This window comes from Dermacentor silvarum, chromosome 1 (genome assembly GCF_013339745.2).
Source record: "Dermacentor silvarum isolate Dsil-2018 chromosome 1, BIME_Dsil_1.4, whole genome shotgun sequence".
NCBI classification, from domain to species: domain Eukaryota; kingdom Metazoa; phylum Arthropoda; class Arachnida; order Ixodida; family Ixodidae; genus Dermacentor; species Dermacentor silvarum.
Window position 1 is genome coordinate 106,494,444 of NC_051154.1, and position 25,840 is coordinate 106,520,283.

Consider the following 25,840-nt stretch of genomic DNA (forward strand, 5'->3'; position numbering starts at 1 on the left):
CTCCACGGAGCGCCACCACTGGTGCCTCGTGAAGTCATGACACATGACTCACCAAAGCAAACGGCTCACCAGGCTTTTCACCAATCGCTTTGATTGCGCCTGCGCCACCAGACTGAATGGGGTGCCGGTGGTGGGGCACCCCGCAGAGCGAGGCCACGGGCTCCCTGTGTTCCTGCTAGTAGTGGCCACGCCTGTACGTTTGCATGATAGCGCTTTTGATAAGCTCATGCCAGCTCCAGCTTCCACTGCAATGTCAGATTATTATGAAATGTACTATAGGTGGGAGAAGAGTGACACTCATAGTTGTATTATAATGTAAGGAAGTTGTACCAGTCTTATTGTGAGTTGCGTAATGGCGGAAAACTGGAGGTGCTGAGCTGTTGCCAAGTGTGCTGCAAATTTTTGCATGGTAGTTTGATAAGGCTGACATTAGCATTTAAAATACATACTACGACACAGACACTGATTATATGCTCACACCACATCTTTAGCCACACAGCCAGTTTACTAAATTTGCATGCCAAGAATCCAAAAACAAAAATTATTACTCGTTTGTCACTGCATTTAAATTTGTCTCTCAACTAAAATCTCATAAATGACCCTAAAGTTAATTATACATCACATAAGGTTTGTGTAAGCACTTTTTCTCAACGCAAACTGGAAATAAAAATCAGCCTTTCACTCTTTTCAAGTGAAGAGCTGTCTTTGCCGCAAAGAACAAGGATCGCTTTCAATGGCAGTGTGGTCAGAATCGGCTGTTGTGCGCCGCTGGTGCAGCAGGCACGTCAAGCTGACATTATGTTGGAGAAAATAATGAACAAAACTTTGCCTACTGCCACCACAAGGGATTGAACTCTTGCCACTGCAGCAACATAAATCACGGTGTTGGACATGCTGACCACAGAGCTTTTGTGCAACTTGTACATGTGCGATGCAGACTGTGAAATTAGTGGCATCTATGCATATATTTCAGAGGCAACAGCAGGCAGTACACTCAAGCAGCATAGTTCATGCTCTTTAAAACTTGCAAAATTGGAATGAATGATATGTGCAATGCTGTAGATGACAGAAAGGAACGCTAAGGGGAAATGTCAACATAAGGCAAATGTGAGAAAAGAGAAAGTTGTTGCCATTCAGATGGCCCAGTGAATAAGAGTCGCACAAATGCAGATCAGTTGGCAAAAACAGCTATTGTAGGTGTCAGTCATCGCTAAGTGAGACAGAGACCTCTTCAAATTTTTTTATGCAAATAGACTTGCACAGACAAGCATAATTCTCTTTGTTTCAGTTAAATATAACTTACTGTATTGACCATTAACGTGTTTGGGCATGGTCTATATTTGCCAATATCTATGTAAATATATTAATAAAATAAAAACTTTACCTTAACACAACGAAAAAATAATTCAAGATATTCATTTTTTTTAATTCCTCTGTATCACTTGCATGCCTATTTACACTCACAAAGTTGCAACTCCACAAAATGTACTTTTTTTACATATAGTGCACAAGACAGATGCTTTACCATGCGGGAACATCACATACAATGCAACTAACTTTGCCTGGAAGTATCTGAACTTAACGAGAACAAGATTTTCTCTCCCAACCATGTCAAACTGTAATTTTGATCTCTGAAATTTGCAGGCAAGACTGTTACAAAATGGTGTGGTAATAGTCGGTGTTGCTAAGGAATACCAAGTGCTAGTACCAAGTTCGAGGATTGACAGAGAAACATGATGCTCCTCTCTCATGCAAACAACACCAAATGTACTATACCAAAGGAACTGAAGATAAAAATGCACCATGATGCTATACATACACCAACTTGGCTCACAAGGACATTACCCTTTAACTAGCAAGGTTGAGCTGTACTCGTTCTAGCTCTTTGTACCAGTATTGCCAAAGACTAGCCGCACTTGTGCAGGCCCCAGCTTTTTGCTTTGCTTGCCAGAGACGAGCAGTGCTCTTCAACTCGCTTCTCCATGTGCATTTGAGTTTCAGAGCTTGAAAATATTCTTTGATGCTTTCGATTCCTTTCGCTATCATCTGTTCACATAATTACATTAAACCTTATGCTTAAGTTGAAGGAAAGGCCTCTTTTTTTAGAGCAAGTGTCTTTCATTAATATTTCAGTTGAATATACTAAAAGGTAAATAGCACATGTAACATATTTTTCAAATCTGGATATAATGTGCGAGAATTTGCCAGAATAAAAAAAAAAATCTGGGAAATTTAGTACACTTTTTTTACGAAATAACTCGGGAGTTAGAGTCAAATATGTGGCATACATTCTGCTATAGCAAGTGCAAGAAGTACAGCATGTTCAGCTTGCAACTAAACAGCCTACGTTACCGTATTTTCCAGTCTATAAGTCGCACCTTTGTGTAAGTCAGACGCCCTCAGAACGGCAGTTTTTCAGAAATAAAATGTATATAAGTCGCACTGGTGTTTAAGACACACCTTATACTTCGCTTATTCAGTAAGCAATTTTTAAAAAATTAGTGACGTTTCACTTCATGAACGCCGGTCACGCGCAAGTATATGGGTGCCATTCCTATGTAATTGCGATAGCAATGATATGGACACTCCAGAAACAATTCTGCCGTCGTGGTTGCCGCGATGTTCCGCATAAAGTCCAAGGGCAATAACAGTGTGCCTGCGTGCTGTATGCTGTATGTGCGAGTGAGAGCGTGTGACGGTGAGCCGAATCACGCACAAGGGAGGAAAGCGGGAAGGCAGCGTGGGAGGGAGGGGGAGTGGCTTGTACTCTGCTAGCAACTGCGTAGTTTGTACAGCGGTGCGCGTCGTATCTTGAAAGCGATCTGCAGATGCGACGACTTCAGGGTCGGTCAACTCACGGTTGGCCTGCGCCGCTTGCGCTGCTGCTCCGTCCTTCTTGCATAGCGCTCGGCAACTCGATCACGAGAAGAACCCAGTACCTCCATAGTGCGCGCACAACACGTAGCAACTGCTACAGGAGGTCAACCCAGTGCGCTTCGCGTGGCCATAGCATCAATCCGATTTTGATGGCAGTTTTTCCAAAAAAGAAAAACGTATATAAGTCGCACCGTTCTATAAGACGGACCGACGAAAAATTCAGAAAAACTGCGACTTATACACCGGAAAACACGGTACTGCTTCACTGTGGTACTTTTCATAGCAGCACTCTCCCAAGCTGTCTTTCCTCACTTGTGATTACCGTACATCAGCTTCACATTGTCCCAGTTAATTTAAATCCACGCTCACATCAAGCAATGTTCAAAATCTATACACTGCCTTGAAGTGCTTGGCACTTCAAGAACATTTACATAGTTATTTTTTTTTAGTATATACACAGGAATGTCCACAGTCATGCTGGTCACGAGATAGCAATTGTTTTCTTATGTGCTTTCATGTGCACATGTGCGACACCACAAGTAGGGAACTATTGAAACTAGAACTATGCCTTCCCCTGTACAAAGATAATTTATTGGGATTTGACACATATGTGCACTGCAAAAAGAGGCACTGACAAACATGTGCTCCAGACATGAATTGTAGTTGTGATTCAGGTATTTTTCGGGGTCATTTTCATCACAAGGACAGATGGTGACAAAAAGGATCCTTTACCATCTAGTACGTAGCTCTCAAGGTAGGAAATAGCAAAAGTAGTATTTTTCACCACATTAGTAAGCGAAATTCCTGCCATGGCACAATTTCTTGATGTGCGAGTCACTACAGCACAAAAACTACACACAATTACGGCAAATGTTTTTCAATCTTTCTTATAATTTGCTAAACAAGATGCGATACTCCACAACAGTACAAACATGTATAAAAGTGCACACTATAGCCTCTATGAGTGCACACACCACGAGTACTTCTGCCATTGCGCTCTCGCTATAAGCACGTCAGACATATGTGCACAACACCGATTCACTATCCTCAAACTTTACTATGTCGCTGTCTCAATGATTTTGCTTTCAACAAGTCAGAAACTGACTTTGAACCTTTTATTACTTTGTATATTACTTTGTGAGAGCATACACATAACACAGTACATTCCTGTGCCACAGTAAGTACAATTTGACACTCACTGTGTGCAGCTAGTCACCCAAACCTGTTATTCAAATGAGTGCTTGAACAACTATATAACAACCATTACGAGTGCAAATATACATAGTGAATGTAACACACGCCTTCCAACGCTTCATAAATTGCAATCTGCACTACTGGCAAGAGACGTCGGGTGACGCCCACTGCATGATTACCCAGCATGGCCACTACACTGTGTACACCTTGTTTTCACAATTGGCTGACGCGGACTATTCACTATTCCTGTTTACACCAAGCCTGATGCTGCCTTAACATGAGTTCCAGGAGGATGGACGGTTTTTGCCACCAGGAGTTGTGCAGCAACTGCAATTTTACTTTTGTCATTTGTCAATTTTACTTTTGACTTGGTGTGAATGCAATGGTCTTGCATTCATACCAAGCGCCACCTAGAAACATTTTTTTTTCTAAAGAGAGGCTCACATTCAATAACAATACAATCTAGCCTGGTTATAAGAAAGTCACATCGGACATGAAAATATCCTCGTTATATCCAAAGGTCATTATAAGTGCATATTTATTACACGCGGATATCTGCAAGAAACATTTTAGATTTACTTTGTTATATCCTATAATTCATTATGTCCATGTTAATTTTATCGTGGTTCAACTGTAATAATAAAAGGTAAAATGAACAGACTGATTCATATTTATGAGTTAGCACTTCACAGTTGCAAGAAAAAAGCAACTAGAATTTAAATTTGTGTGACACACGTTGCTGCATGCACGTCATGCTAACAATTCACTTGGTTCAATGACCCTATATTGTTTTTATGACAGCATCGGTGGTGAACAAATAAAAGTTATCAAAATGGGAAAATAATATATGTGACCACTATATGGTAAATTTAATCAGCTCTACAGTTGCAATTATGCTCAATATACTATATTGTTATAGCACAGCTGCAGCTGTGCTTTTTTTTTTCTTTTTCTTTTTTTTTGTTCTGTGGCCTTTGTGTTTTTTTATTACAGGGCAGCTGAAAACTTTTGAAATTAATCCCCCACCCCTCGCCCCTGCTGCTCAGGCAATGTTGCCAAGCAGTTGTGGCTTCTCTAAAATATCAAGTTTCTATGGTATCTCACGAGTTTGCAGCTATATTTAGGAGTCAAAATGTGACCATGCTTATCGAAAAATACACTGCTCATGTTGCTGTGTTAACATATGAAAAGTTGCAGTGAAGCAGATACAGAGATTCTCTTAAGGCTTTAAATAAACACCAACCGAGTACAGGAGGTACAGCATACTTTAAATGTGAGTTATTCTACAGCAATGCACTTTTTCACAAAGGAATGGCAACTGAGGAAGTAGGTTCCTGCATTTGTGCTGTCTTTGTCTTTCTCCAACCAAGCACTGCAACAGGCAACGTCAAGGAACATGTGAAACAGTATTTACAGAATCAAATTTTGGAAAAGATTGTTTCTAAACTATTATCACAAAACAAACTTGTATTATGCTGTATATGCATGCAATGTGAAGGTACCCATTCTAAATGAACAAGCGAACAGTACCATTCCTGCTGCCATGAAATCTTTTCAGGGGGCCAGATTTTAGTTTTTCATATCACTACTTTCTGTTAATAGTACCTGAAACAAGTGTTAAATGCATTAAAACATGCTAGGGTTTGGATTCTTCCAAGAAGACCCTTACAAAAGAAAAAAAAAAGAGAGAGAGAAAGTTATTAGCCATTTTTCACCTATAGCTCAGTGAAAGAAAACCTTATCAGTGAAACTGCTTAGATTTACAACAGATTAAACCCCCACATTGTAAGCACAAAACATGCAGCACGCATACATATAGACACACACTCCTTCATACACAAGCTGCTCTGCCTGTCCCACGGCTGTTAAGCTGAGCAACACACATTGTGCCATAATAGTGATTCAGTAGCCAGCCCTCACAACCTTTTCTTAACTTCCATTGCCTTTGGTAAATGCAAAATGCACGAAAAAAAAAATACATTAACAGCGCCTGTCAAGACTTTTTGCAACACCAGTTGTACATCAGTGCAAAGGCAAGGGCATACAGAGCTGAGCACTGCAGTGCTTCAGAGGTAAATTCGGACACTTGGCACTGAAGATTCAAACACGTGCTCGGACTGTCAGGGCAACATCCACTGCATATAGGGCTGAGGCAATGAGGCCAAGCACCTGGAACAGTTCCAATAAAATTAAACCAAAAGTTAGTGCACTCCCTTCGATATTTTTTGTAATGCAGTCCACTTTCGCTGGTATGACAGCTATGGGCATGCAAACTTGTTTCAAATTATTCAATGTTCAAATTAGGCATTTACTTGCAAGTCTACTGGAAAACTTACACTGTTGAATAATGAGAGTTGATTGAAAAAGCATTGCAGTATACGTATTTTCTTGTCTTACAGCAAGCAGTACTTAGTTCTAAGGCTAGTATAAAACAAAGTTCTGGGTGAAGTGTTGCACAAAGAAGTGAAGATAAATCAATTTTGAAAGATGCTGCCATATTGACACCAATGTGTTCAGTGTACCACCAAAAAAATATTCTACTGTGTTCATCTGGAAGGAAAAATGCTTCAAACTACATTTGAGCTTAGTACACACAGCATGGGGTCAAGTTTACTTCACAATTTCAATTCAATTATTATAGTTATAAAGATTTTATTTGGTAATAAATTATGCAGATCCAACGCACATCTTGGAATCTATGTGAAGTGCAGCTACAATCAAATGCTACAAATTTGGCCATTTCATTCCTGTATCTTTATCGTAAACGAAACTGGCATGCGCGCATGTGTGCACTCGTGCACCTGTGCTATGCAATGTGACACGCACAGCGATTATCTCAAAGAGCTAGTTGGCATTGGCACGATAAAAGGCATGCAATTGTGGCCTAATGGTTAGAGCATCAGGCTGCTGTGCTGGGGGACCGAGGCTCGATCCCACCATCGGGCACGTAATTCTTTTATCTAGTTTTTAAGTGCGAGTTATTCAGCAAGACAGCAGCTGCACCCAGCAGCCGCAGTCAGGAAAGTCCGGGAGGGTTTGCAAAGAAAACTTCTTACCATTCTGAATTATGCTGCAGAACAGGAAATAAGTGTGGTAAGAATTCCCTTAAAGGTACAGCTATTTTGGCATCTGCTTCTTAATTATTATTGGGGCACATGTTCACGCTGCAGAATTGAAGCAACATAAAAGATGACCTAACACTACTTGTAACAGTGTGTGCATCATGGTATGTACTGTGAAACTCTGCACTCAACAATACCTAATTCTAATTCAACTGTATGAGATGGCAAAAATAAGAATGATAGTAAAATATGGGCCAAATTTCAAGTCACATTGTTCTTTGAAAAGCAACTGTGGCTGCTCTTGCTAAGGGTAGCAGGATGCATTCCCAAATGGTTAAGCTTGCTGATGACAAAGGAGCAATTATCAAAGATTCTCATCATGGCTACCTCCATACACAAGTAAAGCAGTTCCTTCTCAGTACTGTTAAAAAAAGATTGTTCTGGTTTGTGCTGGTAACAAATGCTTTGTTAGATCTGCTAATTGGGATGACAGGTAGCCATCACAATGAAGCCAAATGCTATTCCAACCAGTATAATCAATAAAATTGAAATTTAATACGTGAATCTTTAAGCAGCCATAAGTAAACACTAAATTACATAAGTTCAAATTATGTAGTACTTGAAAATTGTTTTCTAAATGGATTCAACATGCAAAAGTTGCTTGTTATTGTTACTTGGAGCTTAACTCCTGAGGATGTTGTTGTTTATGCTGCAGGGCAACATGGCCTTAAGTACCGGCTGGAGAACTGACTCAATAACTTAATCCAAAAGTATCACTCAATTAATGCATCATTGCAGAAACTGAAAAACACATTTAGTCAGTAGTTCACTTACCCCAGCAGCTATGATGCTGCCCAAGCCAACATATTGTGACGCATTGACAACACATGTCAACCCTCCCGAAAGGTAGAAGATGAAGCCCACAATGTGGTAGTTGAGGTACTGCAAACAGATATTCTGATCAGTCGTGTATTCCCAACAGTGGGATCGAATGAAATATGTTATTTCAGTGAAGTGGAGCAAACCGGTGTATTCAGCAAACTATGCTCCTTAAAAACATATTGTTCGTGAGAAATCATATTTGCTGTAATCACTAGAAAATTCCACAAGCACCAGGCATGTGAGCACCTCCTGTAAGAGAACATTTACCACTATAAACATCATATCACTGTGCTTTTAATGTGCTCTTTCCAAGCCAAAGCAGCGGTTACTAATGGTGTAATGGTACTGTGCATAGCAGTTGCAAGGACCGTGAGGTATGATCACGCCACAGTTGGTGCTGCAACAAAAGTGGAGTCAATTGTTATGTTGCCAAGCTGGGGGCGTTGCCGGTGAACAGGCATGCTCGGCCACAGCAGCCAGGGCAGCGACGAGTGAAGGAACACGACGAGGCAACAGTCGAAACGAAACTCCCTTTATTTCATGCTGCGCTTAAATACCTTGTTCACTCATACACGTGATATCAGCACATGACATAACCAGGCAGGTCTTAGCTAGCTCGCTTAGTGCCACCTGGTCGAGAAGGCACACACTTCGCGACACACCATCAATGCAAACATTGAATCAAAATGGCCCCTATGTGAAAGACTGTGCAGGCAGTCAACACCACCTAACATACTGCACCAGCATGCATGCACACCTAGGTGAAGTGTAGTGGTCGGCACCGTATACACAGGAAGCAGTGCTCCTACACAGTAGAACACTGCTGCTGTGTGTGCTATTATGCAGACAGATGGGTCATGGCAACGATTTGATGTAGCTACAAATGAAAATGACCCCTTAAATTTAATTTGCATGAGAAACCTCACACGTCTCTCCCTGCGTAAGCACAAATTCAAATGCAGCCAGGAATCAAATCATGCACTGTGCAAGTCTACTTGCAAGCACTTGGTCTGCATGTGGTTTGCACTTCCTCCCTCGATTTTGTGCCGCTAATATTTCTCTCACACACACACACTTTTATTGCTAACAAGTTTAAATTCTGAAAACTTATGCGGCCATCTGTGCACTTCAGACATGGACACTTTACAAGCAGTCAACATGGCACACTATGGAAATAGAGTACACAAGCAAGTTCACAATCATTCTGGCTGTTAAGTGCAACAACTATGAGCACATGCGTACTGCATGTTTGTATGTTTCAGCGCATGGTAACTTTGAGTGAAATCGTTGTTGGCCTAAGAAAAGCTCTATAGTATCAGTGCAATTACTACTGAAGGGCCAGCTTGTTCAGTTTTACAGTAACGAATAATTGGTTCTATATAAGCAAAACACTAAATAAAGCTTATAACTTCCCTTTGTAATTATGAACAATGTTATTTTGCAGTGGTTATCCACCGCAAAATAACATCGTCCTCTCATTATCCTTAAGTGTAAGTTTGAGAAAGCACCTATTTTAATGGTTCTCTCTTCATATGTTTCCAAATAAGCACTCATGCTCTCAGAACTAAATTTCAACTTATTTATTGCTTTCAAATACTTACAAAAAGAGTTCCGATGAGGAGGGATCCCGAGTAGGAACCCATCGCCGAAAGTAGAATAATGAAGCTGACGACAGCAAAAGCAAAAGCCGTCATCATCAGGAACAGCACCCAGGATACATTATAGGTCCTGATCAACAGCGACATTACTATCAGTCCCACGATCTGCAGAGATTAAAAAATTTTGATTTACTTCAGTTTGAACTATTTACATTCTGGTCTTGTTACTGAACTTCACGCCAGAAGGTAAATAAAAACATGCATAAAAACACAAGGCAGGTAAACAAATGCTGCAACAAACTAATCCCCCCCAACCCTTTAGCTACCACTGCCAGTGAAATTTTTACCTGTCTCTACATTATGAAAAGTAATGCATGCAAAAAGGAGAACATATCGTCACAAGTTTATAGTGAAAGAAAAAAAAATTGCAGCAGAACCTGTCTCACGATGAATGTCGACATTTAATGCGATTAGCGTTGAAGAAATATAGCCACACAATGTATTGCCACTGCCAAAATGTGTCGGGTATGAGGCACGTATGCAGCCGGGCTCCTCTCTCGCACATCTCTTTGGACATGCTGCGTCATCTAGCGGCGCCACCTTGAAGTCTGCACCTGGAGCGCGTCTAAATATCTATTCAGACAAGGCTGTCTAAATATATATAACATGGGTTCGATTCCTCCCAGCACCGGAGAAATATTAAAGGATTTTTTTGTCATTGAAGAGCGGCACATACCCAGTGCCACGTACCCAGCGACCCAAGTTGGCGTCAAAGAGGTTCATTGAAGAGCATCACACACCACTTGCATTGGCATGAAAGAGGTTCAATGAAGAGTGGCACATACCGAGTGGTATCAAAGACTTTCATTGATGAGCTGCACGTAGTGCCACATACTCAGTAGTACAAGCGTGGGATACCGATTAGAGACACAGATAGATAGCCCGCAGAAGGTGCATGAAGTATCTTACGAATGCTAATCGCATTTCAAAACACCAGAACGAACAGAACTACTGAGAAGCGCCTGTCCTTGAAGCAAACTTCGAATTATATTTCCTGCATTGTTTGGCACCACTAAAAGCTGAGCTTGCATGAGCGTCTACAAAAACTTATTGTAAATTGCCACAGGAAATACTGCGCTGCACAATGTTTTCTTTCTGTTATACCGTATAGACTCGTGTATGGGCCGCACTTTTTTTAAACAATTTTGACAAGGCGTGGCCCTTACATGGGACTGAACCTTTTGGTCAAAATGGTGCCGGCCACTGTATTTTGTTCTCATTTTGTATTTTTGCTTACAATACTCTTCACACCTTCCTTCGCGGTGCCAGTCATTATTTTTTTTTACCCTAAGCAAATGTGACAACCCTAGCCTTTAGAGAAAATTCATAGGCTTAAAGAACAGATTGCTTATTCAATGACTGGCAATTATTGTGCAGAAGTGATCTCCTATATGCATTGTGGGGATGTAGGTTCAATCCGGGACTCGGCCGTGGCCTCAAAGAATGGCTTCAAGACCACCAGGAGCAATGAACAGATTTGTTACTGTGCTCAAAACTTCCTGCTCATTCTTCCAGGTTGCATACTGAGCGTGTGCCACCCGCCCTTGGACCACCTTCTGCGTCATGATGTCACAACACATACACATTTCAGGAAACGAAACCGAAAGTAGTTCATAGAAAAGCTATTATAGTAAATTATTTGGGGCACTCTGAGGCTTGCTAGTATTTAGGGGTGTGCGAATATTTGAAACTTTGGAATAATGAATCGCATAGTGCCCTATTCGATTCAGACTTCGAATCGAATAGTCACTATTCATAAATGCGAATATTCGAATATTTCAAAATATATATATGCACTCAAACAAAATTGGCATAGAAGTACGGTAAGTTTTCACCACAGCGGGCATAGTATAGACATAAAACATGAGAAATTGTGACGTAGGTAAGAACCTACATCGCTTAAGTAGCCATACTTTACAGGTTATACAGCGACCATTCACACTCTCTGAAGAGTCATGCGCATGCGAAGAAACTACTGTTTGCTCCTAATGCTTCGTTTGCAATTTTAATAAACAAAGCTTCATAACGTACAATATAATGCCAGAAACTTGCTAACTTTAAAAATACTAGGATGTGAACATCGCCTTCATATTAAATGGGATAATGGCTGTTCATTGTTAAAAAACTTCGATATGTGATTCAATTCACTTCTGGCAGTATTCAATTCGTATTCAATGCTGTCTCAAAAATCACCATTCGCACACCCCTACTAGTATTTTTTTTCTAGGGCTTCCAAGGTCCAGGACCTCCATTTAATGAAAAAAAAAATTTCACGTCAATACTTCTTTAATCTGTATGGCTGCGTCATGTATTGGACTGTGGCATGCTGCGGCTATTAGAACAAAATAAGCTGCAAGGAGCAAGTATATAATGCTCCTGTACGAAGCTCGCACACTCCAAATGGCATAGTGCCTCTGGTGCAAAAAACACCTGTACAGCTGCACTTGAGGTGGTGCCAGGAGTTAAAGTTGTATTGATAACACGCATATATGTTATATGCCAGCCTGTGTGTCAGAAGGTGTGCATTAATATAAGTAAGCTGTACCTTTCCTTCTGAAGCAATATCGCAGCAGTGCATGGTGACCTCTCGCATGCTTAATGAGTTATGTTCAGTGTGGTGAAGCAAAAAGGAAAATGTGCTGAGACATACAGGTCACTGGTTTGATGGATGTGAAAATATTCACATATTTTATGACTGTACTGCTTGCATTATCTGCCCAAAATTATGAATTTGTCAACTGCTGGCTCATAGCTACATTTTTTGTGCTATTCGGCCTGATGGCTGATGATAGTAACTCTGAGCAGGGCCTCTGAGCAGTGCCTCGGTCCCTGTTATTTACACATCCAGCTTGGTATGCTTTTAATATATTGCCAACAATAAAGAATTGCTGTTCGTCAACACCGCACTTTTCTTCCTTCACTTCTTCCGGTCCTTTATGTTCTCAATTCTTTGTACCTGTTGGAGAGATTTTTCATGCTACAAGTAATGCAATCATCCCAAAACATTTTTAAAGAGTGTAGCTTTTCTATCAACTGTGAACCTGAAAATTTTTCCACCAGACACATTGATTGCGGCATCAACATTCCAGTTTGAATTAATTGAGAAAAGGTGCTGGGTATAAATCACTACAATATATGTATATATGTCCTATTTTTGAAACTTGTTAACTTAACAGCCAATGCCATTTGAAATGAAATGCATATTTATTCCTGTCTTCATGATTACAAAAGAGAGCGGATGCAAGGCAAAAAGCCGCACGTAGCAGCTTGAAAAACCCCGTTACGCCCCACATGACAGCAGTTGGGGAGGAACAGCTTAGGCATTACAAGTCTACACAATAATGGAAGCATTTTGAGCACATGCTTAATTGGGGAATGAACAGGAGTAAAAATACATACAGTAAATATCAATACAAAAATACATATACAAAATCAAATCAAAAAAAGAAAAGATTAATGCTCTAGATTAGCATTTCATGATTCATGATGTTAAGGTTAACTTAGCGGTACAAAAACAAAACAGTACCCATGAAGTTGCACAAAAACACCCTGAGTGTATATTTCATATACAATGCTATGAATGTGTCAAAAGTTTAGTAAAGGAAGGGTAAAACTTGAAGTAACCTTTTTTTTTTTTTTTTTTAATGTCTCTCCTGGCAAGATGTTATTCCGTTCAAGTGTTTTAAGGTAACATGGAAGTCTATGGGCACATGATTTAAATCAGTACACAGTCTGACAAAATGGTACGGACCATGCAGTGCTACGACGTACGAATATATGGCACATGAATTTGAAGGTTGAATAGTGTCAACAAGTCTGTGTTGTTTGTTCTAATAGCATTCTTGTACATCCGGTCAAAAAACATTACGAACCAAGAAATCTGAGAAAGAGCTGAATATCTCCGCCTCAGAATGCAGCCTGGTATTTGCATTTCGGGCCTCAACTAGAATATGCTAACAACATTGTCGTATACAGTTTTACTGCTACTGTACGGCTTTAGTTTTGTTTGTGTTAACCTTTAGGCAATTATTCTGCGACCATTGACACATGTATTGCAAAAACTCATTTCCTGTAAAGGATAAGTCGTTTTCACTTCTAGCAGTAATGAGAACAGTAATGTCATCGGCATAGGCAATAAGGTTCACCGATAACTTGGTGTAAAATATATCATTTAAGTAAACTAAACATAAGAGAGGGCCTAAGATGCTGGCTTGCAGCACACCTGACTTTAGCTATTGGACATCAGACAGAGTATCATTGTGAGCTACAATTTGTTTACGATGATCAAGGTATGACCGTATTAAAGAAATACTAATCCCCCTTATACCACAGTGATGTAGTTTATCTAGTAACAAGTCATGACTGATTAAGTCAAAGGCTTTAGAAAAGTCAATATAAAGTCCGAGAATGCGAAGGTTGTCTTCAAGTGCATTTATGATTAGTTCCTTTTGTTTCAGCAGTGCCAACTTGGTGGATAGTTTTGGTCCGAAACCGAACTGATGATCCATTAAAACTGAGTGCTTGTTTAAGAAGTTATCTGCACATAAATATTTTTTCTAAACCTTTCGAAGTTACTGGTAGAATAGAGACTGGTTTGTAATTTGACAATTCAGAGGTGTCGGGTTTAATTCGAGTGAATGAGATAGCACCACACAAGGGAAATAAAAATAACACTTGATGCGCTATAACACCCTTTATCACAACTACAATGCACAAGCGTAGCTGCAGGAAAAACATATGCCGATCCAATGCACATGTCGGAATTTATGTGATGCAAATGTGTCATGATGCAGTTAATTAAATGCTGTAAAACTAAACTTGATGTGTACAATTGTCTTTATTTTCATCCTATGCAATGTGTATGTTTGTGCACTATGCACCACACGGGTCACAACTTTAATCTTATGTAATGTTAATTTACGCACTACACCATTCAATGATGTCAAAATCCAAGCAGCACTTGATTTGGACACACACCGAGATGTTGGTGCAGCAATGTCACAAGAATGAAGATGATGTTTGATGTTTGTCAAGGGATGAATGGTGAGGAAAGGTGTATGCAAAGAGAAGTACAACACATATCTAAATACATCCAAGGTTTCTAAACACTTGCGTCACAGTGGCGCATACATATTCTGGAGGATTGGCCAAGCATTAGCACATACCCAATGGCCCATGAATGGAGTAGGCCAAATTAAAAAAAATAATAATAATAAGTGAAGCAGTTGCAAATAATTCGCTATTTGCGCCATAAAAAATCTGGATTCCACGAGCAATATCAATTAAGCACGCGAGCATGCACTTGCCAGACGTACAGCCGGCCAAATCTTTCGCTAGCTTAATTATGTAAATGCTGTTCTTTTCTGCTTTACAGCGTGTTACGATTGAACAAACTTGCGAACTCATGCTCACAAAGCTCGTGCATATCGTATCGTCCTTTGTTAGGTTGTTCCTATTGTAAGGTGCTGGCGCACAGAAAATAGGTGCTCGTGCGAATCAGTTAAAGATTTGGCCGGCTATATATACAGGCTCGCACGCACTTTCGCGCGCGTCTGTGAACCGCGGCTGCATACGAATTTTAAAACCGTACGTAATCTGAGGTCCAAGCAGCGGTACTGATTCCATTCGTCATCATGATCACAATATATATATATATATATATATATATATATATATATATATTATATTTTTATATTTTAATCGTGTATGAGCGCTGAAAACATAAAATCGGAGAAGTGAACTCCGTTGAAGCCCCGCCCATCATTGCAAAAACAAACGAAATGGGTTTGCCCTGTCGAAACAAAAAGGGGGCCTTTAAAATTTTTATAGATAGATGTTCAGACTGAGAACTATTTCAAGCCAATAGCGACAAAGCTGTATATGTCATTTTAGGTGTCGCGAATAAAACGAGCAACAATTAACTGCCTGCTTCGCCCATTCTTTGACCTGTTTCACTGACGGATCCTGTGAATCCTTCACTGATGTGTGTTTATATATATATATATATATATATATATATATATATATATATATATATATATATATATATATATATATATGAACGAGAGAGGCGAAGGTAAACCGAGGGGCTCGATGTTTGTTAATCATGACCACGAAGCACGAAGTAAGATAAACAACAGCGCCGACTCCGCCGCCGCGCAATGCATTCGCTCGGGGAGCGTGCACACGCAACATATGCAACGCGACACTTCACGCGTGGAGGTGTAACGAAAATACGCTTAAATGCACACCCGTTTTACACAGTAATGCAACAAAATAAACTGAATACGCAATTTAGCTTGGTGTATCGTTTCACCGCTGTCCGTTTCGTCGGCAAGTATTTCTGCGTATATAGGTCGAAGTATCATTAAGATAATCAATTATCTGAATTATACTTCCAATATTATTCAGTGGTCGTTGTCCACCACTTACCACTTGGGCTATTTTGATCCAACCGTCTGGCGTCTTCAGGTAGCCGAAGTTGAAGGCACATAACGCCAATCGCTCGTTCCCGCCGGACGATGAGACGGTAGTTGTTTGTTGCGTTACGCTTACAGGCATTGCGTGCCGTTCCGCAGATAATGCTTTACACAGGTCGCCTTTCTTGTACCGACGGTTCCTGTCAATTACTGCCGTCTCGGCAACCCACTATGCAACTAAAGTATTCCCGTAGGCGTAGCCGCGTAGCTTGGGCGCCCAGCGACGTTTCGCTTGTTTGGCCTCTCGACAACGCTCCTCCCTAGATTTCCCTAGACAGATTGCCGACAACCGCGCGAAGATTAAAATTGCAATGCGAGCTGAAATAACGCATTTTCCTAGGCAGATTGCCGACAACCGCGCGAAGATTAAAATTGTAATGCGAGCTGAAATAGCGCAGCTGGTGGGTGGTGACAACAGGAAACAAAGTCAGGGAGGGTCCGGCCACCCTCCAGTATTTAAGGAGGGGCTCGGCTAGAGTGAACCCCCCCCCCCACACACACACACACACGGAAGGTCAGCTGTAGCACTGCGGCACCCATTCGACAAGACCGTCTGGATATTTTTTTACCAGCAATCCATCTAGGCTTTAGGCTTCACGCCATAGAGCCCGAGTCTTTTTCGGCGCAGTGCAAATTTTGTGGCCAAAAGGCAGACTTATACCATATGGTATGGGCTTGTCAGAAAAATAGCAGTATTTCCATAATAAATCAGCCAACGTGGGAGGACTGGGAGGTGGCCCTGTCTAGCTCGGACCTCGAGGAGCAACGAGCCCTCATCGAAAGAGCACGGGCAGCGGCGTTTGCCAACGGTGTGTTGGACTAGGGATCTGACCATGTCTTCCCGTAACCCAAGGTTTACTTTCTTATTCAATAAAAGCTTTTATCATCATCATACCAGTAGTGCATTGTGGCGGGGCAATTGTAACTCCATTTTTTTTATTAATCATTTAAGCGCGATTAATTGGTTGATGTGGCATAAGCAAAAACAGGGAAGCAGGTATTTGTCGCACTGCTCCTGGTATTTTTCCTACGTGCTTCCATTCTTTTCACTGACGGATCCTGTGAACCCTTCACTGAGGTGTGTGTATATATGTATGAACGAGAGAGATGAAGGTAAACGGAGGGGCTCGATATTTGTTAATCATGACCACGGAGATAAACAGGAGCGCCGACTCCGCCGCCGCGCAATGCATTTGCTCGGGACAAACCAATAGTCTAGTAACGTTGGGACAAACCGTGCAACACGGGCGCCGGGGGTTTAGCTCATGCATTTGCTCTCTCCGTCCGCTCCTCTTCACGCTTTCGCGAGTGCTTTCTTCTTCCCTTCATTATTTTTTTCTTTATTTATTTGTTTTAGAGAAACGGAGATGGCGCTCACGGCTGCGCGCCATTAGAGTGACTCTACGCGCCATACCTCTTCTCAGCGACCGCGCACGAATACGAAACCATTACCGCTGGTACCTTGCTTCTGTGCGATCAGCTGTCGGAAATGCAACTGAATTTTCGCTAACACACTGTGCTCCAATCATACTAGATTGAATCATGTGGATTGAAGACGTGAGCAGTAGTTGGCTGGAAAAGTAGTGACTGGCATGTTAAGAAATAGAATGAATCTGTGTGGCCAAGTTCGCGGACCGCTGCTGCAACTGTCCGAACGTGTTACCGGCACTTCGTGATGTACGGCTTTCCTCGAGGATACAGAAATTTGCTCATCCGCCAGCCTTGTATCGCTAACCTTCAAAGAAAGGGCTTCATCCCCAGAACGTCGGCAAGAGTGAGTAACACTCGTTAAACAATGACAAAGGGAGTAGCGCCGCTTCCTGCCATAGTAAGTTTCGCGCACGTTATCTATACACATCTGTCCCAAATGTCAGGAAAACTTACGCCCACTCTATCGCCGACGTATCAAGAATAAGTGAATGGGCGCACACTTGAATATATGCGCACTAAATTCGCACAATAAACGACGGACTACACCGATGGCGCACGAATGGTCGAAGCTGAATGTTTCGTGACGGTCCACAACAGTAAGCGAGTTACTAGCTGTAATATATATTTGCTACAAGGTATGACAATGTACAAAACAGCTACGTTTCAATCCTTGTGCGCAGCAAGAACAAATCTATCGGAACTGAGCACACCCGCGAGCGATTAGGCAGAAAATAATCAGATACCGAGGAATTTCACTGAGTCAGAAACTGACAAGCCAGTGCTTCAAAATATTTTCCGAATAAAGAACAAAGAGCAAAACACACTAATCCTGACTGAATTCATAATCGGAAAGCTGGGATAGCTTGGAATACATATTTAGCCCCGCTTTTAGAACAAGCACCATATACGCTGCTGAATTGCGCCGTTTGGACATAGCTTAATCAGCTCCGAAAGCGCTATTGCATGTTCTCTGAAGCTGTGATCAAAGCTTCGTGTCGTCCACCTAGCCACTGTCTACGATATCTCCGAAAACAGAGGTTTTCTAAGCCGCGCCGGCGTAATACACGTACATTGTAAACAAGGAGGCAACGGAGGCAGTTGAGGCAATCAATGGACGCGTCACCACGTGATCAAACTTGGCAGCGCCCACGGGATCGCCGCGAAAAGGGTCAATACTCGCGGACAACTTTCTGTGGCAATGAAGGGAAAGCTACGGGAGCGTGGCTGCTGCACATGTGTTGCCGCGCCAAGTAGTCCGGCAGCGTTTGACAGTGCTTTTGGTTGCTCGGAACTGACGCTGAATCGACGCAGCTTCCACGTGCGACGGTTTCGCGTTTGTCCAGACGCGGAAGGGAAAAGCCGCAAAATAAGCAAACTTTTACACTCAGTGGTGTGCTCTGTCTTATTTTATTGTTTCTAATAAACTGTTCATGTTTTCTCTTCCCTTGCCTAAACGAACGTGGATTAATACGCGGGACACTTTCCACAAACGCTCTCATTTGTGCGCGCTTTGCCTCCGTAGCTTTTCTTTCATTGCCACAGAAAGTTGTCCGCGAGTATAGTACACTCTATCCAGAGAGAGTCGGCGGCAGAGGCCGGCAGGGCTGCGCATATGCGCCGCAGTGGAAGAGTGGGCACGCACACGCACAGTCTAGGTAGCCACTGTAGTCTAGGGGCCGTATTCTGAAACATTCCATTTTGGCGAAATTTCTTTTTTCGCTTTCAGGCGCGCGCTGATTGGCTGGTTGAGCAAAACCGGAAAAGAAGTTGCGCCACCTAGTAGTTCCGGTGTACGTCACTTTGACGTCACAGGGTCAGTGGGTGCTCCCGACATGTATTGAATTAACGAACACGCCTGTGTCGTACTGCGGCCGATACATTTGAAAACAACACACCCGAGCCGCTCTGCACTAAAACCCCTTGATGTTAGAAAGCGACACGCTTTTATCTACGCCGCAACACCCTCGCCAGCGCGGTCAACCTCCTCTTTTTCTCCCTCTCTGTCGCGAAGGCAGCGCATCCGCCGCGCTGAATGGCTGCGGCGCGCGATACTACCCCGTCAGGTGACCCGGACGTCACGAAAACGGCAGAAACTTGCTTTCGCGCTCCTTTAGTTTCTCCCGCCCGCCATGCGCTGTCCAAGTGGTGGTCGCCCTGCCGCTCCGAACGTGTGTTTCCCAAGTTTTATTGCGATAGCAATTATATGGACACTTCAACCGGATTTCTGCCGTCGTCGTCACCGTCGTCGTCGCCGTGAGGTTCCGTATAAAGTCCAAGGGCGATAAAAACGTCGCCGCGCGCCGTATTCCCCCGCGCGCTATCACGGAGAGCGAATACACGGCGGAAAGCAAACGCTACCGTGGCGCGAAAGGCCGTGGGGGTATGGGAGAGAGGGAGGCGGGGCGACGCTGTGCTGCGGCACGAAATGCGTATCTTGCAACCGGGCGCAAGGGGAACTATCCACTCAATCTCCCACGCGAAAGCAAGAAAGCGGGAAGGCAGTGCGAGAGGGAGGGGGGCAGCTTCTACTCTGCCAACTGCGTTTGTACTTTGCCCGGCTGTGGCGGTCGCCCGCACCGGCTCTGATCTCCACACGGCTCTGACCTTTGTATGCGCTGTGCATTCGCCGCTCAGTTTCCGTTGAAGCGATAGACCGCACGATCCTTCGCCCGCTGCGGCGGCTGCGCTTGCTGCCAGCGTTTTGGCAGTCGTTGTCTGCGGTCATTCAGTGTGATCTATTCATGTTTGCTTGTGCGCGCTGACACCACGCTTGTTATTCAGTTCGTAAGCGAATGTGTCCAAATTTATGCAGCCGATAAAACTACTATCCCTACTCCGAATAGCTCTCTACTAATTTGCTATCGTAATTGATGCTTCGCCTTTCGGGCGAAACTGCGACATTTTTTTTCCATCCTTCCGTAGGAATCTGAGCTTCGTTCTCCGTGAAAATGCCTTGCTGCTGCGCGTTTCAATGCAGCAGGTCAGAGAAAAGGCCAGCCTTATTTTCTATCCATCGAGATGAACGGAATGTCGTGCGCCGGAAGCAGTGACTCCATAACATCGGGAGAAGGGATTTCGCCCCTTCTAAGCACGCCGTTCTTTGCGAGGTGAGTGTTACAGCTTTCCTCATATTTGTGGGTGAAGTTGCATGGAGATTTTAATGCTCTTTGCCATAGCCGGACTCTTCGTTCAGTTCAATACAGGGCACCGATAACTGTGCATATGTTTTTTCTTAAGTGAGTCACTGCAATTTTCGCAGACTCTTCGAGCCGTGAAAGCTTTTTGTGTTTTCGCGCGTGCGTTAGTTTTCAAATATATGTAATTTATAAGTTAATGCCTGTAACTCCTATTTTGTAGTTATGTGCGTGTGTGTGTATGCGTGTTAGTGTGTGTGCGTGCGTGTATGCGTGTGCATGTGTGTGCACGCGCGCGTGTGTGTGATCCTTGCGCCTGATACTTGTGAAGCCAAGGAACTTTTTTCCTCTTATTGCATGCTTATTGTATCTTTGCAAAGCTTCAATGCAGCGAGCATTTTTTTCTTCACGTACACTTTATGTTGCGAAGGCATGAACCGCAATATATACGTATATAAGTGGTGTTTCCTTTTAGTTACGGACTGGGGTCTGGACCCGTACTGCGGTCTATTTTTAAATAAAGTTGCTCTCTCTCTCTCTCTCGTGTATAATACAAATGTGCATTCTTGTGCCGTCTTCCCTTTCCAAGAGTGCAAACAAATTCAAATGGAAGAAATTTGCTTCTTACCATCCGTATACTCAGAGATCACTGTCATGTTTCCGCTCCATTTTACGAACGATCAGTTTGAGCCAAAAGTATTGGAAGCCTATGGAAAGAAAAAATTGGAGGCCAACGCAGTTCCTACTTTGTTCTCGCATCGGCCGCCGCCAAAGGAACGAAAACCCCCGTGAAAGTAAAAATAAGTGAATTAACAACCGCTCAATGATATCTTGGCAGCCGCCGTGAAGTAAATAGAGCATACGCACGGAAGCGAAGCTACGTATCTGGCATCTATTGTTCGCGGATGCTCATAAAGTACAAGCCCCGTTCTTTTCATAATCTCCCTGAATTCTGATAAACTCTGCACCTTGAATTCCGTAATCAAGTGCCATATTCTTAGAAGTTTCCGTGTGAGCAATCAGCCTTTTCTTTTTTTTTTCTTTTTTTGAGATTTAGGGTAGTCCCAGAGGTGATGGAATACCATTTCTCATCGTTTCATCGTGACGAAAATACAGGCGAGTGCGTTAAGTTCTATATTGGCTATTTCGCAAATAAAGCATGTATTTTGCTCAGTGGCATTGGTACAAAGGCTCTAGGCCCACTCATTCCGGCCAATTAACTTTTAAAAAACTATCACATTTCTTCTTGGGGACCTTCTTTGAGCTTTTTAAGAGCCACAATTATGAAACAAATTCTCCTGTATATTCTACGCTGCTTACATTGTATGCGTTCAATACACCTCCACGTTACGGACAGCCCAAGTAGTGACGGAGAGGCGAACCGCTCAGCCACTGCTTGGTACTCTTTATTTCGGAGCGCTTCCGGCTTTTTTTTATCGAAGCGTCTTCAAAAAAAAAAAAAAAAAGTTGTCACGACCTTCTATCGGAAGCGTACTATCGTCATGGCAATTTTTCAAGAGATGAATTCCCATATAACACTTCAAAGTGCCGAATAAACAAGCGCGCGCATTGATGCCAATGCGGCTGCAGCGAGCCAAAGGACAGTTCAGCGTGCCGTGCGCACCACACCGGACCCGAGGAGGGGAGAAATCCGATGAGAATTGAGGAGGAAAGCACGCACGCCGAGGAGAGTGTCGCTACTTTCAAGATCAAGGGGTTTTACTCTGCATTAAAATCCCAGGCCTATATAAGAAAAGTACCGCCACCCTTTGATAAACGCCGCTTCTCTCTCTCCTGTATCTCCGATTGGACGATGATAGCGCGCGCTTTTCACTTCTTTATATTTTCTTTTTTTCCGCCTCAGAGCCATGTTGAAAGTCCTCTGCGCAGCCGCAGTCGCCGGCGGCGGCGGCGGCGCGCGCCCTGCCTGAAAGCTTCAACGTGGACTTTCTAGGTGCGCCACCGTCGACTTGGCTTTCGCAAGCAAAAAGTAAAGAAAAAAGCAAGCGCTTTAGGAGAGGAGGCGGCGGAGGAAAGAGTAGATGGCGGTACTTTTCTTATATAGGGACTTTACTCTGCACTCGCACGGTGCGCCCTCTCGTGTGTTTTGCGAAGCGTTCGAGTGCGCGTGTTGGTAGTGCATGCCGACATCACGGGTAAGCAGCCGGTTGACTTATTGAACGCGACTTTCGCCTAAGCGAAATATCGCCGAAGTGGAACGTTTCAGAATAGGGCCCTAGGGTGCCTCGATGCCCTCCTTGCCCACCGCTCCCCTTCCACTGAGAAGTCGCGTTTGCTCCCCGTGAAAACGCGCGTCCCTCGCCCTCGCGCGCTTTCACTCGCATATAAGTCGCGTTTGCTCTCCGCCGTGCCTTCGCTCCCAGTGGCAGCGCGCGTCCCTCGCCCTCGCTCGCCTTCCCTCGCACATACAGCATACGGCCAATGAGAGTTTTTTTTTTTTTTCTATTGCCGGACGCGACGATCGAAAGGTGAGCCCTTAACAGCTTCGCTGTAAAAGTCGCAGCTTCGCCCGAAAGGCATAGCATTGATTGCGATAGCAAACTAGCGGACAGCTATACGAAGTAAGGACAGTAGTTTTATCGGCCGTATAAACTCGTAAACATAGGCACATATTAACTAAATTAACAAGCATGGTGTCACGCGCGCACAAGCAAACATGAACGCATCTCACTCGATGACCGCGGAAACTCGCTGTCAAACGCTGTAGTGAGTAAGCGCGGCGGCAGCAGCGAGCGAATTGACCTTCTTCCCACCGCTCGGATTAACGCGAACTAAGCCGCGAAAACAGCGCAGGGCTCGAGAAAGGACTCTGCCCCCACCGCAGATCGCTTTCAAGATACAGCCACCCGGGCGGGAGCGCGCGGGTGGGGTACATCGAGGCACCCTACGCAAGAACTTCAGTTTTCAAACTCGTTGCTGTTGCGCGGCGCCGCCGCAAGCAGCGGCGGCGAGTGGCGCTGTAGTCGCACCAGGCTCTAGCAAGTTTCATCAGGCGTGGGCAAACAAGTGGAGGCGTGCGTCGTGTCTGGTCGTGTGGATTTTTGCAGTACAAAGGCAGAAAGCGCACACGTGCTGCTGTTTTCAACCGAGTGTCGATGTTTGCGCGTCCGCAATGCAGACGTGTTGTGGCATTGTGGCTGCACAAGCGGCTATAAGACCAACAAAAATCGAGGCACTTCTGGGCCCCGCGTGATCCGGTTCTCCGCGTTGCGTGGGATCAGGCCATTCCCCGTCTGGACAAAAGGATGTCAGACAAATCGTGAGTATGCGATGTGCATTGCCACTGCCCGGACATCTTGAAGACGCACACCCACGTTGTCACGAGCAAAAAGTCGAAATCGATAGGGGTAAATGGAGTCTTGTGGAAGGGAGTATGCCCAGAGTTTTCCCAAACCTACCATCGTGTCTTTCAAAGGCGCCAACGAAAAAAGGAAGACGCCAGATCGGGACCAGCTTGTGCTAGAGAGATCTTCGAATGAGTCAAGCTGTGAACCTCAACGTTGTGCAGGAAATTTTGACTTCACTTTGAATAGCGGTGTTCTCACTTTGAAGGATATTGAAGACGCTTTCTTGCCGTCTACGAGTTGGCGTAGAATTGTCGATTGTGACGAGAGTAGTAGTTTTTGTTGCCTTTTACGCGATTAAGCCTGAACAAAGCACGCTGGTTATTGAAAAATGCGTCATAGTCGCTCAAGATATGTCAGTGAGTGTGAGTGCTAATAGTCGTGTGGCTAAATCTTTAAAGCTGTTGTCATACAAAATTAAGAGCTATTTTTCCTTTTTATGAATGATTAAGGCTCATTGTGCAAGATTCGACCCTCAGTGCGAATTATAGTATCATGCGAGCTGAGAGCCGAATCCTATACATGTTATTATACTAACTATGATGTGCCTGTGAGCTTAAAATTCATGAAATGCACTCCGCTGCATTCGCGACCTGAATAATCAATGTGCAGCGGTGTTTCCTAGTATCTCCACCGTTTCTTAAGCTGAACGCGTCTACCATAATCTAATCTGGATTGCAATTTTATATAGGGTCTCGCTGCAATAAATGCAAAAAAAAAAAAAGAAATAATAAACACGGCTACACGAGACTGCACGTCGAGCGCGCCTCCGACGAAATTCTGCAATAGCGCATTTGCTTCCCAACCTACGAAAACCTGCTGCTGGCCAGGAAAACGGTCAGTCAAAGTGAACGTTTATAGAACCTGCATCAAAGCTACCCTTTTTGTCGTCGCAAGCGGTCGCAAGGTGCGTTTAATCAGTGCGCAACATTGACCCTTGTCGCCTTCCACTTGACGCGAGCCCGCGCCAACCGAGCTCCCATTACAAGTGCCGAACAGTCCTGAGACATTAACTGCACGACTGCCTAAAGGGAGAAATTATTGGTTGGCTAGGCAATTTAATATGTCCGCGCGGATAGTCGCAGCTGCAAGTGAGCCGCCGCCTTCGCTCGTATTCTGTCGTCAGCTACATAGAGCCTGTTGCTGCTGTCGCGCCACCTGTACCGGAAGTCGTTCTTGCGCCGCTTCGGGTGTACAGTGGAGGCGGAGAGTTTGGCAACTGAAGCAGGTTTTATAAAAGTTGCCCTACGCGGCCTCCCCCTCCCTACCCTCCCCCCGGAGCCTTGTTGCCAGGCGGGCGCGGAGTAAAATGCCCCCCCCCCCCCCCCCCCAACTCTATGATGGTTGCACGCGACTGGAAGATATGCGCTTCCTACCCTCTTCGTTAGCTTGCGTGCAGGAGACCTGAGCCGCGATTGGCGGTTGCGCGATCTCGCACGCTTGCACCATCTCGCACTCTTTCACTCGCGCATAGAGCTAGCATAGCTGCATACGGCGCGCGGCGACGATTTTATCGCCCATAACCCCACGGCGACGGCAGAAATGCGCTTGAAGTGTCTTGCACGTGACGTCACATCCGAGGGCTCGTTGCCGCGGCCGCCATGCTTGCGAACCGCTTGTCGCTACTCAGACACGCGCGCGCTGCGAGAATCCGTCGAAAAGTTTTCTCTGCGTCGTGACAGGCTTCTATTCGCCTTTTCCGTGGACATGCCAGCATTTCCAACTGCACGGCCCTTTTGCGAGGACTACTTCACACGT

The 25,840-nt window shown here is 43.9% G+C and overlaps 1 protein-coding gene across 1 annotated transcript; it reads right to left on the bottom strand.

Annotated features, from left to right (window-relative positions):
- Positions 1–2,267: 2,267 nt before the first annotated feature.
- Positions 2,268–16,391, bottom strand: LOC119434370 (uncharacterized). The gene is made up of 4 exons (XM_037701543.2): positions 16,106–16,391; positions 9,617–9,778; positions 7,968–8,075; positions 2,268–6,240 (listed from the first exon to the last, which is right to left on the bottom strand). The coding sequence occupies exons 1-4, from the start codon at positions 16,232–16,234 to the stop codon at positions 6,172–6,174; spliced, it is 468 nt and encodes a 155-aa protein (XP_037557471.1). The 5' UTR covers positions 16,235–16,391; the 3' UTR covers positions 2,268–6,171.
- Positions 16,392–25,840: the final 9,449 nt, after the last annotated feature.

Coding starts and splice junctions, on each gene's coding strand:
- LOC119434370 (XM_037701543.2), bottom strand. CDS start 16,234: ATGCCTGTAAGCGTAACGCAACAAACAACTACCGTCTCATCGTCCGGC. Junction 9,779..16,105: donor GGATCAAAATAGCCCAAGTG/GTAAGTGGTGGA, acceptor TAATCTCTGCAG/ATCGTGGGACTGATAGTAAT. Junction 8,076..9,616: donor TCCTCATCGGAACTCTTTTT/GTAAGTATTTGA, acceptor ATCTGTTTGCAG/TACCTCAACTACCACATTGT.